This window comes from Siphateles boraxobius, unplaced genomic scaffold, assembly GCF_051911475.1.
Source record: "Siphateles boraxobius isolate OS27281-9 unplaced genomic scaffold, OSU_SipBor_1 26, whole genome shotgun sequence".
Lineage (NCBI taxonomy): Eukaryota > Metazoa > Chordata > Actinopteri > Cypriniformes > Leuciscidae > Siphateles > Siphateles boraxobius.
In genome coordinates this window covers 14,554,485-14,574,369 of record NW_027508876.1, presented here as the reverse complement: position 1 = coordinate 14,574,369, position 19,885 = coordinate 14,554,485, and the positions used below count along the sequence as shown (strand labels likewise).

General features: G+C 44.4%; 1 protein-coding gene across 4 annotated transcripts in view; it reads right to left on the bottom strand.

The window, feature by feature from the left end:
* trpa1b (transient receptor potential cation channel, subfamily A, member 1b) overlaps positions 1–19,885 on the bottom strand; it is a 143,564-nt gene that overhangs the window by 36,039 nt on the left and 87,640 nt on the right. For all 4 annotated transcript variants that reach the window (XM_077244416.1, XM_077244415.1, XM_077244413.1 and 1 more), the window contains exons 5-7: positions 9,959–10,066; positions 9,753–9,861; positions 8,632–8,777 (exon numbers count right to left, since the gene is read on the bottom strand). In XM_077244416.1, coding sequence (XP_077100531.1) covers positions 8,632–8,777; positions 9,753–9,861; positions 9,959–10,066 — 363 coding nt within the window. The remainder of the gene's footprint in view (positions 1–8,631; positions 8,778–9,752; positions 9,862–9,958; positions 10,067–19,885) is intronic.

The following is a 19,885-nucleotide window of genomic DNA, read 5'->3' as shown; positions in this document are numbered from 1 at the left end:
ACAATGCTCAGGTAGGCCGTGGCATTTAACGATGCCCAATTGGCACTAAGGGGCCTAAAGTGTGCCAAGAAAACATCCCACACAGCATTACACCACCACCACCAGCCTGAACAGTGGTAATAAGGCATGATGGATCCATGTTCTCATTCTGTTTACGCCAAATTCTGACTCTACAATCTGAATGTCTCAACAGAAATCGAGACTCATCAGACCAGGCAACATTTTTCCAGTGTTCAACTGTCCAATTTTTATGAGCTCTTGCAAATTGTTGCCTCTTTTTCCTATTTGTAGTGGAGATGAGTGGTACCCGGTGGGGTCATCTGCTTTTGTAGCCCATCCGCCTCAAGGTTGTGCGTGTTGTGGCTTCACAAATGCTTTGCTGCATACCTCGGTTGTAACGAGTGGTTATTTCAGTCAAAGTTGCTCTTCTATCAGCTTGAATCAGTCGGCCCATTCTCCTCTGACCTTTAGCATCAACAAGGCATTTTAGCCCACAGGACTGCCACATACTGGATGTTTTTCCCTTTTCACACCATTCTTTGTAAACCCTAGAAATGGTTGTGCGTGAAAATCCCAGTAACTGAGCAGATTGTGAAATACTCAGACCGGCCCGTCTGGCGCCAACAACCATGCCACGCTCAAAATTGCTTAAATCACCTTTCTTTCCTATTCTGACATTCAGTTTGGAGTTCAGGAGATTATCTTGACTAGGACCACACCCCTAAATGCATTGAAGCAACTGCCATGTGATTGGTTGATTAGATAATTGCATTAATGAGAAATTGAACAGGTGTTCCTAATAATCCTTTAGGTGAGTGTATGTCCCTAACAGGGTGGAATATTTTTATGGACAGTGTCTGAACAATCTACCAATAATTATTATTATAGAGTACCTGAGCTTGACCAATATGTGTTCCTTATAGTTAAACATGTCACTATTTTGATAGAATGCTAAAAACATGAAAATCATGTCCTTTTTTTCCACTTATGAAGCCAAAATGTCACTGCATACCAGGAATGACCCACATATTACTTTATCTTTTGTTTTAAAAAAACTAAAGGCACTATACTATTTTTCCCAAAAAAGCAGAGCCGTGGTAAACATTAAAATGTGAGAACTTTACATGCAACTCTGTGTAATTTATACTGAATGTTTTTTTTTTTTTACATCGTAACAGGACATCCAAGGTTCCCTTTCGTTGTCACTCCGAGTTACGTCGGATGACGACGAATGGGGTTTCGCTTAGAACACCTATTCGACTTCGAGTATTACAAAACGAGCCAATGGCAAAGAAATGCCATGGGTCTGCGGAATTTGCATAGCGTATCTCCGCCTTACCTCGTGGGTATAAAAGGAGGACGCCAGCAACATGCAGATATGTTTTCGCTTCGGAGCCAAGAGTATTTCTTCACTTCACAGCCATCTATGACTTCGCTCTACGAGACGAGCTTCTCTCTCCGGTGTTGGTGTGACGGCAATCTGCAGCGAGCTCACAGTGCCTGCTGATCTGTGCAGTGATCTGCCAGTGTGTGTGTGTCTCCCTGTGCGCTTCAACATCGCGGAGTTTTTTCTCCTCTCATAAAAGAGCTCGCACGCGGCACGTCTTTTTAAAGACGGCTCGCCCGTACATTTCTGGTTGCAGCGGACTGGTCTCGGAATCTGATGGGCACGAGCGCTGTCTAGTGTGTTTGGGCTTTGATCATGCTTGAACAGCGCTCGTGGATGACTCATGTTCTCTTTGGGAACGTGATCATCGCGTCATATATAGGTCGAGACTCGGTGAACTCGCAAGAGTGAGAGTCCCCTCATCCACCACCCGATCTTCGGCTGGTGGCCAGGGTGACCTGAGGGTGTTGGTCTGGAACAAGACGCCGACTCTGTGTCCACGCCCCAGCCCCCCCTCTTTAATGACGGTGCCCGCTAGCGAACTGATGATTCCACGAGTCTACCCTTGGGTGGCCTGTGTGTTTTCATTTGAAGCTACAGAGGATGATGCTGTGTCTGTAGCAGCATCACTAGTTGGGCTTGATTCTTTTGGAAATGATGACTCGTCACAGCTGCCACTTTCTGGTGTGCATACGGCTGTGCCTGAGTCTGATCCGGAGATGACGGCCATGCTTTCCCGGGACGATTGGTTTTTGGGTGAGGCCGCCGATCCGCGTCCACTGCAAACCCCCATCTCCCAGGTCGGCCTCTTCGGCGGTGTGGTTGAGTGCTTCTGCCCAACAGTTCTCAACGGCCTGTGAGCAAATTGAGGTTATTCTGCTCGACGGCCCCGCCGTCCGCTCAGATCCCTCAGTCTTCTCACCGCTGAAGGCGCCCTCCCACGGTTCCAACCCCGCCCGTTCACCCGGGCCTGGCTCTGGAAGACCGTAGGGGGGATGCCACAGCCCTCTCCAGCCCCGCCCCCCACTAAACGCCGGGTTAAGCGGCACTTTTGAGATGGGCTGCTCAGAGATGAGACTCAGTTCTTTCCAGGAGTTGGTAGCAGGGCCACTCCTTTCCCCGGTGGAGGGCTGGGGAAGAATCCTTATTCAGAAAGAGCTGACTCTCTCGTCTCTGAGCATACAGAGTTCTCGGACGACACAGAGCGCCGCCCACAAGCCGTGCTCTCCTCGTCCCCCTCTTTCCCAGAGGCGTTTGACACGTCGTGCCGTCTACGGACCGCTTCGCCCCTGTCCCCCTCTGTCGCCAGGCCCCTGACAGAGCAGGCCCCCGTGGAACGCTGGTCCTTGCCTGGCCTCCTCTGTCAGGGTGCAGTTATGACCTTGCCCCCACACCGGGCCGCTATGCCGTCCACGTCTGTGCCGGTCATTCCGCTTCGCTGCACCACCGGGGGGACGTCTGTGGTTCTTGACGCCGCTGGCACAGTTGGGAGCCTGCCTAGAGCATCCCTATCTGCTCCGCTGGGTCGCGCGAACCATCGGCTCGGCTATGCGATTCAGTTCGCACGGTCTCCTCCCCGCTTCAGGGGAGTCCGCTCCACTTTGGTCGATGGCTATGCTATTATGAGAGCAGAGGTTGCTACCCTACTGGCGAAGGGTGCGATTGAGACTGTCCCTCCAGCTGAAATGAGGTCTGGGTTTACAGCCCCTACCTCACTGTCCCGGAGAAGTCTGGTGGGTTACGGCCAATCCTGGACCTACGCATCTGAACCGCTCCCTTCACAGGCTGCCGTTCAAGATGCTCCTGGCCAAACGCATTTCTGGATGTGTGCGGACACAGGATTGGTTTGCAGCGATCGACCTGAAGGACGCCTACTTTTATGTCTCCGTTCTCCATCGACTCAGACCATACCTACGGTTTGCTGTCAGGGCGGGCGCATGTCAGTACGCTGTTCTCCCATTCTGGCTAGCCCTGTCTCCTCGCGCCTTCACAAGGTTGTTGAGGCAGTATTTGTTCCTCCATGGGAACACGGGGTTCGCATCCTGAACTATCTCGGTGACTGGCTGTCTGAAGCTCACTCCAGAGACCAGGTTTGCGAATACGGGGACCCAGTGCTTCGGCACCTAGCTCGTCTGGGCCTTCGGGTCAACTGGGAAAGGAGTAAACTTTGCCCCGTGCAGAGGAGCTCTTTTCTCGGTATGGACTTGGTTGCCTTCTCCACTCAGCCATTGCTGACATGCCTGAGACTATCAAGCGCAAGAGTGCGGTTCCACTGAAGTTTTTACAGAGGCTCCTGGGGAATATGGCATCTGCAGCCGCGGTACGCCGCTCAGATTGCTTCATATGAGACCGCTTCAGCTTTGGCTTCGCGACCAAGTCCTGAGGTGGGCATGGCAACACGACACCCTCCGAGTACCAGTTACTCCGACCTGCCGTCAGTACTCACCCCGTGGTCGAACCTCAGTTTTCTACGGGTCCGAGTGCCCCTGGAACGAGCTTCCCGGCATGTTGTTGCCTCAACAGATGCCTCCACGGGCTGGGGCGCCATGCGCAATGGAATGTTGTCACATTCTAATGTTGAGCAGAAATGCTCCTGAAAAATTCAGTGAGATTTATCACACCCAGGTGTTGAGCAGAAATGCTCCTGAAGTTCAGTGAATTTCTTCACAATTAGGTGTTGAGCAAGGTTGCTCCTGAAGCTCAGTGATTCTCGCAGGTAGTGTTGAGCAGTCTGGCATGTCTATTGCCTCGAGTTGCTGGCAGTACACCTTGCCCTGCACCGCTTCCGGGCGTTGCTCAGGGGTCAAAACGTACTAGTCCGATCAGACAATACCGCCACAGTAGCGTACAAGCGACTCAAGGTGGCGGTAAAACATCAACCGTCAAGGTGGTCTACGCTCGCGCCGTATGTCGCAACTCGCCAGCCACCTCCTCTTATGGAGTCAAAAGCATCTGAGATCGCTTCGAGACATTTTCATTCCCGGAGTGCTGAACTGTGCAGCCGACGAGCTCTCACGGCTTCAGCCCCTCCCTGGAGAATGGCGACTCCATCCCCAGTCGGTTCAGCTGATTTGGGACCAGTTCAGGGACGCACAGATAGATCTGTTTGCCTCTCACGACTCGACCCATTGCGACCTGTATTATTCCCTGACCGAGGGCACGCTCGGCACGGATGCACTGGCGCACAGCTGGCCGCGGGGCCGCAAATAGGCTTTCCCCCAGTGAGCCTTCTTGCGCAGGTTTTGCGCAAAGTCAAGAAGGTCGAGGTCCAGGTCCTTCTGGTTGCGCCCTACTGGCCCACCTGGACCTGGTTCTCCGAACTCATACTCCTCGCGACAGCACCTCCTTGGCCCATTCCTCTGAGGAAGGACCTTCTTTCTCAGAGACGGGGCACCCTGTGGCACCCTCGTCCCTATCTTTGGAGCCTCCACGTGTGGCTCCTGGGTGGGACCAGGTAGGTTTGAGTACCCTACCACCTGCGGTGGTGGCTACCATCACTTCCGCTAGAGCGTCGTCCTCGAGACACGTCTACGCGTTGAAGTGGAACCTCTTCGTCAGATGGTGCTCTTCTCGCTGAAAAGCCCCCCGGAGATGCTCGGTCGGTGTCGTGCTTTCCTTCCTTCAAGAAGGGTTGGAGCGAAGGCTGTCTCCCTCCACCCTCAAAGTCTATGTTGCCGCTATTGCCGCACTCCATGACTTGGTAGAAGGTAAGTCCTTGGGAAGCACGACCTGATCATCAGGTTCCTGAGAGGAGCGAGGAGACTGAATCCTCCTCGCCCTCCTCTCGTTCCCTCTTGGGACCTCGCGGTGGTTCTAACTGCCCTGCAGAGTGCTCCCTTTGAGCCTTTGCAATCAGTGGAGCTTAAGCTCCTGTCGATGAAGACAGCCCTCCTGGTTGCACTGGCCTCTATCAAGAGGGTAGGGGACCTGCACGCATTCTCCGTTGACGAAGCGTGCCTGGAGTTCGGACCGGCTTACTCTCACGTGATCCTGAGACCCCGGTCTGGATATGTGCCCAAGGTTCCTACCTCTCCCTTCCGGGACCAGGTGGTGAACCTGCAAGCGCTGCCCTCGTAGGAGGCAGACCCAGGCTTGGCACTGCTCTGTCCAGTATGTGCTCTCCGCACCTACGTAGACAGAACGCAGTGTTTCAGGACCTCAGACCAGCTCTTGTCTGTTATGGTGGGAAGCTGAATGGAAAGGCTCTCTCCAAGCAGAGGTTGTCTCACTGGATAGTGGACACCATTGCTTTGGCATACCAGCAGCAAGGTCGACCGTGCCCCCTTGGTGTGACTGCCCACTCCACCCGGAGTGTGGCGTCCTCTTGGGCTCTAGCACATGGCTCCTCGTTAACAGACATCTGCAGAGCTGCAGGCTGGGCGACACCTAACACATTCGCCAGATTCTACAATCTCAGAGTGGAGCCAGTGTCCTCTCATGTACTCGATTCAACCAGCTAGTACTGGACCCGCTCAGGTGTCTTCGCTTGCTCGCCATTCCACTCCACGGACTGGATACGTGCGATATTCTCCTCATGTGAGCGTCTCCGAAAGCCCTGAGTTCCTCCAGCACTCCTGACGTCAGCGCCAGTGTCTATTGCCTGCGCGTCGGCTAGGTGCCTCCCGTGTGCATGGTCCCTCCTCTGAGTGACCCCCACATGTGTATTTCCACTGTAAGCCTCTCTGAGCATGTGTCTTTCCCTTGGCAAGCCACCTTGCCACCCCTGGGGTTGAAATATTCCACCTGAAGGTGGCGTGATTAGACTGGTAACCTCACTCGTCGTCATCCGACGTAACTCGGAGTGACAACGAAAGGGAACGTCTCAGTTACATATGTAACCCTTTTTCCCTGAGTAGAGAACGGAGACGTTACGTCTTCCTGCCACTTTCCGCTGTGCCGCGGGGATCGCCTGAGTTCAGTCTCGGCTCCTCAGCGAAGAAACATATCTGCATTTTGATGGCGTCCTCCTTTTATACCCACGAGGTAAGGCGGATGCAAATACGCTATGCAAATTTCTTTTCCATTGGCTCGTTTTGTAATACTCGAAGTCGATAGGTGTTCTAAGCGAAACCCCATTCGTCGTCATCCGACGTAACGTCTCCGTTCCCTACTCAGGGAACGAGGGTTACATACGGAACCGAGACGTTTCTTTAAGAAGAAACCATGTCATAGACAGATTTCATGCAGAGAATGTTCGCCGACACACAAACACACACACACACACACACACACACACACACACACACACACACACACACACACACACACATGCAATGTTTGTGTTGAGAATAAAGCATGTTAAATGACTAATTAATGCCTAGGTGATTGATGTTTTTTATTTATTAGAATAAAACTGTGTGGTCCAATCCATGTAAAATACAAGATGATTTTCAGGCTCCTTTTCAGTGCCACAATTAATACCATCTATATTAGGTCACTGAGCATTGCAAATATTTTATTAAATCGTGCTTAATATTTTCTAAACAAGTATTTATTTCCATTTGAATTTTCTGATTTCCCATGGGCCCCCCTTGGCTGGATCTTGGTCCCGCCCTGTGCCCCCCCCCCCCCCCCCCCCCCCCCCCCCATTTATAAAATCCTGGAATCGCCCCTGGACTAAGGCCCCAGTGTTGGCTGTATCCAGCTCTGAGAAGTTGGATATTGTTAGCATCGAGGCAGTGGAGTTCAAGGATTCACCATCTCTCTACCCAGCTTATGAGGAAAGTTTGGAGATTTTGAGTCATGATGTTGCTAAATTGATTGGCCAGCAGAGAAGCAGGAAGTGCATCACAGGTAAGTTAGACAAAGCCTTACTGTCAATTAATTCCCCACCTCCACGCCGGACCCTTTCTTTTCTTCTTTAACCTCTCAGGGATAAGAGAGAGGGACAAAACGTTCCTAAGGATGCTCTGTTGCTCCTCCTGGCTTCTTTAGCAACGCAGTTAATACTGTAGTCGAGAGTTTTCTGAAGGCCAAGAAACGGATGGCGACATTCCTGAGTGCATGTCTTTAGGGCTGTTACTAAAGAGCAGCCCCAGCTGAGTACAAGCTCCTCTAGACCTGAACAATAAAAACAGTGTCCCTTCTCGAGCCCCCCTCAGAGAGACTGGGGGTCGAGATGGCTCTCACAGCTGAAGCCTTTCCAGGGGCGGACAGATCTGAAGACCGCCATCCTATCGCAGAAGGTTTCAGGTAAGTCAGGACGTCGAGGGCAGGCCCCTCTGAGGAGAAGTGGCCCACACCAGGGTCAAATGTGCCCATTTCTTCTCTGTGCCCTCGGGAGACCAGTCTGCCAACCCAGCCATCTCCGTTGTTTCGGGCGGAGAAGTTTCAAGTGAGCTTCTGGCCCAGTCTCCATCTTAAAATGTTGTGGAACTGGGATGCTCACTCCATCAGAGGAGGGTGTTGGAGAAATATATTCGGTGGTCCCCTGCCAGCAAGCTGTTTCAGGGCACCGGGCATATTACTCAGTCTACATCAGGTGTCAGTCTCGAGAGACTGATAGCTCTTGCAGACTGTTGGGCAGCATGGCGACTTCTGCCAAATGTGTCTCCATGGGTTTTGCAAATTATAAAAGCAGTGTGTTGCTACTTGCTCGCTCACTCTGAGGAGGATATTGGAGAAGTATGTTTGGTCATTCCCTGCCGGCAAGTCATTTCAGGGCATATTATTCAGGCTTTACCAGAGATCAGATGGCGGTTTCGCATCGCAATGTTGCCCTCACTCACATGAGGTGCTTGGGGTCAAGATTAAACTCCAAGAAGAATGTGCTTTCTCTATTACAGAGAAACACTTTTCTAGGAGTGATATGGGATTTGACTACGATGCAGGCATAGAGTTAGGGTATGTCTCCTGCTTGTATCAAATCGATTCTCTCAGCCGTGGGATAGATCAGGCTAGGTAGGCTGTCACTGTAAAACGATTTCAGGGACTGTTAGGGCTCATGGCAGTTGTGTCCAACATGATGGGCCTTATACACATGAGATTATTGCAGTGGTGACTCAAGACCAATGGGTTTTCCCTGAGAGGGCAAACCAATTCGCATCATCAGGGTTATCATCAGGTATAAATCAGGCTATGTTTCACCAATGAGATTGACGTGATTTCACACGTGCTTCAGATGCAGGTAATGGAGAAACAGGCTCATAGCTTCAACATTTTGACGTAGCATCTCGTTCCCTTCTCAGAGAACCAGGGTTACAATCCTAACTGAGACATTTTATACCTCTTGAAACAGCAGTTACCTGTTGCTGATCCACTCTGGCTCCTTTAATGATGCAAAGTTTGATCACCTCAATGTTGCCCCCACGTACAGCTAGATGGAGGGGGGTGCTTTTGGTCTTATCCAAATAATTAATGTGCACTGAAGTGGAAAGGCCCAGCTCTTCTCCTTCATGATGATGAAAAAGAGAGGAGATGAAATGTTCAGCTTCATTTTTTAATATTTAACAGTTCATACAGATGAAAGAATACGCAAAGGCATATTCAAAAATTTTAATTGTCATCATTTGCTGACCCTCATGTAATTCCAAACCTCCACTTTCTCCTTCAGAACACAAAAGGTCATTTCTTAAGAATATCTTCGCCATTCTTTTCAATATAATGACGTGAATGGGGTCTTGAGCTCCACAATGACAAAGCACCATAATGTTACTATAAAAGGGTTTCATCCAACTCATGCTCTATATTTCAAGACTTCTGGAGACATACAATAGCTAAAACTTGGAATATAGTGCATGAAGCGAACGGGCCCCTTTTATTGGTGCTTTTGCATCTTTTTGAAGCGCCAGTCCCCTTTTTGCATGTTTTTTTGATGCACCAGTCACCATTAATTTTAAATACATGGAAAAAGAGTGACCAGTGGTCTACATTATTTACATTTATTAATTAATCTGCATTCATTTTTATAGGACAAACAAAAAGTAATACAGGGTTGGAATGTCATGAGGGTGAGTAAAGAATGACTGAATTTTAGATTTTTGATGTCACAAACCTCAATCACAATGAAAGCATGACTGCTTTGTTTGGTTACCATGTGACATGCTAGCAAATCAATCTTATAGCACTGAAGGTTGCCAGTCACGTTTGACTTGTTGACCATTCTATCTGTTTTAACTGTTTTGCATTTCAGCATCTAAAAAATATTGAACCGAAATGAAAACTGTGTTATTTGTCTCTAAGCCAAAGGGAACTGTCGGAAAAAGAAAATAAATATTTACAGTATGTCTTGAACACATCATTCCGGAACAGAAGACCACCCATGCATTGTGCTAAATCACAGCGCCTGTCTAAACAGCTTGGTGAATAGGTTGGGAGTGGATTCGTCATGGTGAATTGGTGCAACGAGAATATTAAACTTGCTTACCAATTTTCAAAACCAGCTCCATGGCCTCTTTGGCACCTGCAAAAGCAACTGTATGGATGGCATAGTGACCGAGTTTGTTCTGAAGACACATCTTGGCGCCATGTTTGAACTGTAAAAGAAAAGAAAAAAAATCACATTTATTACACAATATGTGAGATTGTGGATTATGTCTGTCACACTTGACTTCAAATGCCCTTTGTACTCACAAGAGAATGGAGAGCTTGGCAATTATTATTGTTGCAGGCCAGCATCACAGGGGTGTTTCCCAGATCCCCTTCCAAATTGACATCTGTTCTGTCACAGGACAGAAGGACCTATACCAGACATGAGCAAAATGATCATAATTATCTGCAAGGCACTCAATCAGTATAATTCCTCCAACATTTCAGCCCAACAGGAAGCAGATTCTACACGTAAGATGTCCTTATTGTTCCCGCTGAGCTGTCCCTATGCTATCTAATTAATATCTCACAAGCCAGAAAATCAGTATGACTGTGGTTCAACATTAGGCACAAGGACACAGGTAATTACAGTGTGATGATATTTAGATCAAGAGCACAATTACAAGTGTGATATTGCTTCTGTACTTTAGACATTGCTAGTTCAATAAACAAGAAGTTAATACTTAGTAACTTACATTTAAGACACAATATTGCTTTATCTATTTTTACTTCAACCATTGTTATTTTAAAATTATTTATATACTGTAATAGTATTTATTTTTTTATTTTTATATATTTTTAATTAGCTTTTTTATATTTTAATTTTTTAAGTTATCATTTTAGTCATTTTGGGTTTTTTTTTATCATTTTTTGTTTTTTAAAAATATTTCTATTTAGCTTTGAATTATTTTTAGTTCAGCTTTAGTTTTAGTAGTAAGGTAACACTATTTCAATGGTCCACTTTAGACATTCTGCTAACTATAAGTAACTGCACCAACAGGTCAACTACCAATCTTAGATTATTAGTAGTCTGTCTGCTTAATATCTGATAACACTTTATTTTGATGGTCTCAAAAACAGTCTATGTATGGAGCTTATAATATGACAACATGATTTGAATTTGAATTGTGTAAATTTGAATTATAGACAAGTGTAATCTTACAAATTTTATTTTATGTCGAATTTTAAATAGTTCTGAATTTGATTTCTTTAAACGAATATTGAACATTTGAAATTTAACGAATTTAAATGTTTTTATGGCTGAATTTTATAGAATGTATTTTCAAACAGCTAATTTTTTTGTTCTGAATTCTTAGACTGCAAATATTCAAGTTTTCAAGATGAAAAAGAAATTCGGAATTCAAAATGCGGAAAATTCAGATCTTACTGAAAGAAGGTCACAGGTCATCCACAGGGAAGAGCAGAGGATCTCAGAATAGTCGAATGGAGCATTTGGCAGCACTGCAGTCGTTTTCTGGCGCCAACGTGGTGGTGGTTCGAGAGAATCCCTGTATCATTCGTTCGGTCGTTTTTTGATTTAATAAGAGTAGAACAATTAGAAAACAGCTTGAATATTAGATTTCTACTATTCTAATAATAGTCCTCCACTGCTGCTGTTGCACGGAGCTTACGAAACTTAACGCGTTTATTGCAACTAGGCAACCTACCGTAGCGTATTTTCCGGACTGTAAAGTCACGTTTTTTATCATGAAACACGCTGTGATTTATTCCAAAGTGACTCATGCATATATAATGCATTTAACGTCAAATAATCTAAATGTTGACTTTCAAAAGTAGGCACACCAAGAAGGCTATTCACTGAATTTTGGTTCATTTTTGGTGTGCAGCCAGAAAGATCTTCAAGGAGACCGAGACGCGCTAAAGCAGCGCATCATCTTGTTTTATTTATTTTTCAAAGGCATGACATTTTTGTAGTCATTTCGAATGTACACTAATAAAAATATATATTTTACTGTTTCAAATGATGTCATATTACAGTATCTGTATGACTAAATGACAGAGTATTAAGTATTAAGTAAGAGTATTAAACACAGATCTATGCTTTGCATTGGAAAGATTAACTGGTACAGTTGAAAAGAAGCTGGATAAATTTGGGGAGATCATTTACGCATATGGAAGTGAGAGGTTTGGTGTGGAAAAAAGGAAGGAAAAAGTACAAACTACTCCTGGATTGTCTAGACGGCAGCAGAAAATTGAAGGGTTAGTAAGAGAAAGGAGACAGCTGAGGAAAAGAGTGGAACAAAGTCAGAAGGAGGGACTCAATCTCTTACAAAGGGCCATACAAGATAAGCTTGCAACATTACGCAGAGCTGAGTGCCTACAGAAAAACGCTACAAAAAGAAGGAGCGTGCAAGGCTAATTTCTATAAAGATCCATTCAAATTCGTAAAGAAGTTATTCACCAGTGAGAAGAATGGCACTTTAAAAGCATCTAGGGTTGAGCTAGAGAAATATTTGGAGGAAACGCATACAGATGCAAAAAGGCATGAGCCTATGTCAATTCCATCAGACATCCCACCCGTCAATCCACCAGAATACCAAATGGAGGTCTGTGCACCTAAGTGGAAAGAGATAGAGCAGGTTGTGAGAAAGGCAAGGGCTTCATCATCTCCAGGGCCTAATGGAGTTCCATACAGAGTGTACAAGAGTGCTTCAGGAGTTCTACGAATTCTGTGGAAATTGATAAAAGTGGATGGGGAAAAGCAGGTGGTACCTAGAGCATGGCGCCGAGCAGGGGGAGTCTTTATACCCAAAGAAAAAGATGCTACAAGCATCAGTCAGTTTCGCCCTATTTCACTATTAAACGTCGAAGGCAAGATTTTCTTCAGCATTATTGCTCAGAGATTGTCAACCTACCTATTAAAGAATGGCTTCATTGACACTTCAGTTCAAAAAAGCGGGCATTCCAGGATTCTCAGGATGCTTAGAACACATCAGTGTTATCTGGCAACGAATTCAATCAGCTGAAAAGGAGAGGAAGGAGCTCAATGTGACATTCCTGGATTTGGCTAATGCATATGGTTCAGTGCCACATGAGCTTCTTGGGCATCATTTGATTTTTTCAGGGTACCGATGTCGATAACAAATTTAATGAAAACCTATTTTGGAGATTTGCAATTTAGTTTCTCAACTCCAGAATTCAGCACTACATGGCAATGCTTAGAGGTTGGAATAATGGCAGGATGCACCATTTCTCCACTGGCTTTTACCATGGCAATGGGAGTAATCATTAGGGCATCAAAATGGGTAGTAGGAAGAGAGCGCTTGGCTTCTGGGATGCGACTACCACCAATCAGAGCATACATGGATGACATGACAACCATGACTACAACGGTAGCCTGCACTAATCGGTTATTGGGGAAGTTAACAGATAATATTGAATGGGCACGAATGCAATTTAAGCCCTCTAAATCAAGGAGCATCTCAATAATTAAAGGCAAGGTAGTAGATAAAACATTCTTCATTAATGGTGAGGCAATACCAACAGTTTCTCAGAAGCCAGTGAAGAGTCTAGGGAGATGGTATGATGGGGATCTAAAGGACACAGTTCGAGTGGGAGAAGTTAGACGACAAGCAGTGGAAGGGTTGAAGAGCATAAACAGCTGTGCTCTACCAGGCAAACTGAAACTCTGGTGCTTTCAGTTTGGTCTACTGCCAAGGTTGCTGTGGCCACTGACTGTGTACGAGGTTTCTTTGATAAGCTGGAAGCGTTAATAAGTTCATACATCAGGAAATGGTTGGGAGTTCCACGCTGCCCCAGCAGAGTGGGACTTTATAGTAAAGGAATATTGCAGCTGCCAGTCTCTGCTTTAACCGAGGAGTTTTAGTGCGCCAAGTCCAGACTGGAAATGACTTTAGCAGAGTCACGAGACAAATGTGTAAGGGAGGCAGCCCCTGTGGTAAAAACTGGTAGAAAGTGGTCAGCAAAGAAATCTGTAGTAGAGGCAAAGGCTGACCTTCAAATTGGGGATATCGTGGGACAGGTACAGCATGGAAGAGGGGGTTTTGGGCTGAGTTTAGCTCCTCCTAAATGGCACAAGGCAGGCCGAGCTCAAAGGAGGAAGCTGGTAGTCAACGAGGTGCGAAAGCAGGAGGAGAGAATGAGATGTATAAATGCCATTTCCCAGGCCAAGCAGGGAGAGTCGATGAGATGGGAGAGTGTGGAACAACGCAAAATGGGCTGGCAAGACCTTTGGTCAATCGAAGAGAGTAGGATCAGTTTCCTTATTAGGTCAACATATGATGTTCTCCCATCACCGCAGAACCTAAAACTCTGGGTAGGAGAGGATCCGTCTAGTCCTTTGTGTTCATCACCTGCCACATTAAGGCACATTTTGACAGGATGTAAGGTGGCTCTTAGCCAGGGTCGGTTTACTTGGCGCCATGAGCAAGTATTGCGATGTTTGGCTTTAGCATTGGAAGGCAAGCGTAGTATGACCAATAAGTTGCCGCCTGTTCTAGCAAAACATTACACGCAGAAGACAATATTCCTCCACCTAGGCGAGCAACTACCAAGTAAAGGTGCTAACACCAATTCTCGCTCAGGACAACTGGAAGCTGCTAGGGACTGGAAGATGCTGGCTGATCTTGATCAACGGCTTATTTTTCCACCTGAGATTGCCACCACTAACCTACGACCAGATATTGTTTTGTGGTCTGGATCAGCACGCATTGTTCAACTGATAGAGTTGACAGTGCCATGGGAGGATGCGATAGATGAGGCATATGAGAGGAAGAAACTGCGGTATGCTCATCTGGCCACTGAAGCAGAACAGCGAGGATGGAGAGTCCAGGTTTATCCAGTGGAAGTGGGTTGTCGAGGTTTTGTGGCACACTCTACAACCCGGTTCCTCAGAGACGTCGGATTCAGTGGCCAAGAGTTGCGTCGCACAGTAAAGAACTTATCTGAAGCAGCAGAAAGGAGCAGCAACTGGCTGTGGTTGAGACGGAAAGATTCTAGCTGGCTGTGTACAGGCCGCCATGCTACGGTTTAGTAGATTTCTTGAAAACTTGAAGAGTCTGTTGGTTTATTTGTATAGGTTGTATAGTATTTACAGTCATTACGTTCCTGTGTATATTGCGTGAATGACGGGTGGTAGGGCAGATATTGTGTTTTGCGGTAGGTGGTATGCCGTACGGAACCATTACCACTGAAACTGCATATTAACGCACCAGTGGGGCTCGACAGCCTTAGTCAAACGGGTTGGCGCGTATGGTTGGGTTGCGGAGAAATTGTGGTTAGGTCTCAGCAGCAACTGTTGGTTTATTTTTATAGGTTGTGTAGTATTTACAGTCATTACGTTCCTGTGTATATTGCGTGAATGAAGGGTGGTTGGGCAGATATTGTGTTTTGTGGTAGGTGGTATGCCATACGGAACCGTTGCCACTGAAACTGCATATTAACGCACCAGTGGGGCTCGACAGCCTTAGTCAAACGGGTTGGCGCGTATGGTTGGGTTGCGAAGAGATTGTGAGATTGTGGTTAGGTCTCAGCAGCAAGAGTAAGCTGGGCTGAGTTGAGTGAGGGACGGAGGGGGGTGACTCTGGGACGCCAGAGTCACTGTCGAGCCCTCTTGAAGTGTCGTGGGCTAGTCGACGAAACACTGAGGACGGAAGGTGCCCACTTGAAGACCCTAGAGATGTTCCCTACTCCGCTCAATCCAGAGGGTTGTTATGGGGGGACCGCACTGTGGTTACAGCCGTTGTGTGTGCTGACGCGCAAAATACACTGCAGCTATTAACACCAGAAAGAAAGAAGGTGATTCACGTCACCAGAAGGAAAGAAGCGTAAATGGATGGAGAAGCATAGGTTACTGTAAAGCTACATCTTAGTTGGTGATTATTTTGGCGAAAGCCGAGTACAAATCAGCATGAAGTTTTAACACCTACTCTTGTGTAATGGAAATCAGTTATTTCCCCTGCTGTGGAACAAATCCAAGTAATGGCGCTGGCGCATTGCACGCCCACACAACATAGTATCAGTTCTGGCATGGCTATCTTGACATCGCAGCCTGTTCATTATCAAAATAAAACACAGTCAACCAAACATATAAAAAGTTATTCTGCTTAATTTAATTGCTCTGTTGTACAATATAAAGGGCAAGGCTGGGCCGCACAGTCCTACTTGTTATTCCAAACATTTCCCTTGCTGTGAAGACGCTGATTTAACCTATATGTGCATATTGGGCCTCGACTGAAGTATGAAGCTTTCTTTATATTAATAGTTAGCATCCAAATGTTACATTGCAAATATGAAAACTTTGGACCGAATGAGAGAACCACGAAATCAACATCGGTACAGTTTCAGTTTCGATTAAAATAAATTTGTTTAGGCTTGGCATTTAAAATAGGCTATTTTTATAGGCTAGGCTACTATGTATTATTTTATTATATATGGCTACTGCATTCATTTAAGGATTTGTCACAGTAGGGGAAAGTAAAATACACATTGCCTACATGTTAATAGTGTTTATAATGTTAATGTTGTATTTTATTTATCGGACACTATTGCTGAATAGGCTAATAATAAAATGTGTTTTTTACGACGATGTGACGCGTGCATTCTCTCTCAACATGATCCGGTGTGACTTGCACTTAGCTGTGAATTATTTTCTGGCAAATACGGTCAGTTAAATTGTTTTGCTGTATTACAAAATGCATAGAGTGGAGACCATTTAGACAAAGAAAAAAAAAAACTATTTGTGTTTTTGTGTACTATTTGTGTAGATATTGTGTTCATTACCCCCACTCACATTCATTTTGGGCTTAATCACTGGGCTGTTATTATTAGGGGGTCCTTGGAAATTTATTTTGGTGTAGACAAATTCATTATTATTATTATTTTTATAATTATTATTATTAAATTCACTTATTGCTAACTCATGTAAGATTAATATAGGCTAGGCTATTATAAGTGTTAGAGCCATTAGTCTACTTCTTTGGCCTATTTTGTTTAGCTGGCTAATTCTCAAAATCTGTGTGGAAAAGCTGCGGAACGCACTGGTCAGACACCACCGAAGAGAAAGCACAATGGCTTTGCTTTGGAAGTTTTTTGCAATTATTAATTTTTTTTAATTATTATTATTTTTAGAGGTTTAGTTGGCAGAGAAAATAACACACAGATTTGCTTGACATCAATTGATACTCAATATTAATTAAATAAACAAATGTAATGTCAGAGAACGCACAAAGCACATACTTTTGATATATAAATTATAATAAATTTTAATAAAAATAAAACACAAGGCCTACATCATATAACTCAGAAGATTGTGTATTTTTTAATATCTCTGATAGTGAGTCTGAATGACAGTTCATGCGTAAACGTTATAGGCATATTATATACCCGAGTCAATTCATTATTCTTTCCTTTTTATATTAGTGTTTAAAATATTTAATTTACTACTAATTATATTGATTTATATCTTAATTTCTTTTTTAACTTACTGGGTGACCGCAGGCTATGACATCCGTTATTTAGCCTATACCCTGCCATACCCAGCTGATGCAAAGTCTGGTGAATTTATATCTACACAGATGAAAGCCCTGTCTAGGCTCTTCCCCGGTACGGGTTGTGTCGAGCCATTGGTTAGTCCGGTTGTTTGATGAGGAAAAAGATTGAATGTAGCATATAGCTTACATTTTTACTACATAGTTGCAATAAACGCGTTAAGAATCCGTGCAACTGCAGCCGCGGAGGACTATTATTAGAATATTAGAAAACTAATACTAAAGCCATTTTCTAATTTTTGTACTCTTAATATTAAATCAAAAAACAACTGAACGAATGATACACGGATTCTCTTGAACCACCACCGCGTTTGAGACAGAAAAAACAGCAGTGCAGCCAAAATGCCCCGTTTGACTTTTCTGAGATCCTCTACTCTTCCCTGTGGATGACCTGTGACCTACTGTCTGTAAGATCTGAATTTTCCACATTTTGAATTTTAGAAAACTGAATTTGAAGTTCCGAATTTCTTCTTCATCTTGAAAACTTGAATCTGTATTTTTCAAAACTGGATATTTGCAGTCTAAGAATTCGGAACAAAAAACAGTTGTTTGAAAATACATGTCTATAAAATTCAGCCATAAAAACATTTAAAGTCGTTAAATTTCAAATGTTCAATAATCGTTTAAAGAAATCAAATTCAGAACTATTTAAAATTCCACACAATATAACATTTTGTTATATTACATTTGTCAATAATTCAAATTTACACAATTCAAATTCAAATCATTTTGTCATAGGCCTATTATAAGCTCCCTATTTATGCTGCTTAAAAATTATAATTGTTTAGTTTTATGGTTTTTCTCCTTGTTTTTGAAAGAAGTTCGGACTGAAATTTGACAATTTGAAAATTACTGTTTTCCACAAAAATATTAAGAAGCATTATTGTTAATGATGAAAACATTTTTAAAAATTAGCCCGGGCAGACGTTGAGACATGAGCTCGGTAGAAAACGCTGCACCCCAAAGCACACGATGTGGCTGGGTTGGCAGAATGGTCCCCTGAGGGCACCGAGGGGAGGCACTGTATAATGAGGTATAATCCAGTGGTTCTCAACTCCAGTCCTCGGGACCCGCTGCTCTGCACATTTTGTATGTCTCTCTTATCTGACACACTCAGTTCAGATCAAGGAGTCTCTCCTAATGAGCTGGTGATCTAAATCAGGTGTGTTAAATAAGGAGACATAAAAAATGTACAGAGCACATTTCCCGAGGTCCATTTCCCATTGGAGGGGTCTGCCAGTGGTGTCGGACTTCTTCGCTGAAGCTTTGTTAGAGATGATAACAGTCCTCAAATCCATTTTAGCCATTGGAGGCTCCATGACCATACTCCTTCAGCCCCAAGATGTTAGAATAATTAGATGTTTGGGATGAATGAAGACGTGGTAGGAAACTGGTTTCTTCCACACCGTGTGGAGATCGGGAAAAAACTGTAGGCCCAGACGAAGAGGTTGTGAAACGTTGGTCTAATTTACTTTTATGGCGAAATTCCTGTTTTTCGGCCGACCAGTCGATGTTCAGTCTGGCCACGGCACGAGTCACAAACTCCAACAGCTCCTCATTTGCAGGAGTGTGAGGTGCCGATTCCTAAACATCTCACAACATCCAACATCACAGAGATGGAAAGTTGTAGTTCCGGTGCTTAACTCTGAGCATGTTTCCAAATCCTCAGATAAAGCACTGGATCCTGCAGATGTGTTACCACAGCGTCTTCAAAAGGGAATTCAGCTTTGCTATCAAAGATATAAATTATATTTTAAAATATTTTGAAGTAGAAAACAGTTGGTTACACTTTATTTTAAGGTGTCCCAGTTACAGTGTAACTATACTTTTAAGAAGTAATGTTAATTAATAGCATGTACTTACTATATAATAAGGGTTAGGTTTGCGTTTAGGGTTAGTTGCATGTAATTATGCATAATTTAATATTCTTACTAGAGTACATGTAACAAGGACACAAATAAAGTGTTACCAGTGTTCTATAAAATCCTAATATTTCAGAATATTACTGTTTTTACTGTATCTTTTGATCAAATAAATGCATCCTTGCTAAGCATAAGAGACTTCTATCGAAAACATTACAAAATCTTAATTATTCCAAAATTTTTTTAATAAATTAAAATATTTGATAAAGTCTGATGCACATAATGACAAAATATTCAAGAGAATGCATATCTACTGCTGCTCTTGTCATGATTCTGCCCTTGTGTCGTTGATTTTCTCTAGTCTTGAGGCAGGATCATGACAGACCCATGTTTTGTGTGCAAGCACATGGCCTTTTGTTTGGGCCATGTGCTTGTGTTGTCTTGTTACATACCCCGCCCACTTGTTATCCTCGTCTTGTCATTATTGTCTAGTCAGCTTCACCTGTTCTCGTCATTAGTGTCTACCTATATCATCCCCTTGTGTTTGCTGTCCTTGGTCAGTTCATTGTGATTCTTACCTGCGTGTTACCTTACCTGTATCATTCCTTGTGAGTATCCTGTCGAGTGTATTGTCTAGAGAAAGTTCTACTGTTTGTTTTTCATCAAGTAATCAGTCAAGTGTTAGTCTTAGTTTAGTCTCTCCTAGTCTTGTCTGTTTTGCGCACTCGTGGGTTTTGTTTTCCTGTTTTTGTTCCAATAAACCTTGTTCATTGTACACTGTCTGCATTTGGGTTCATCTC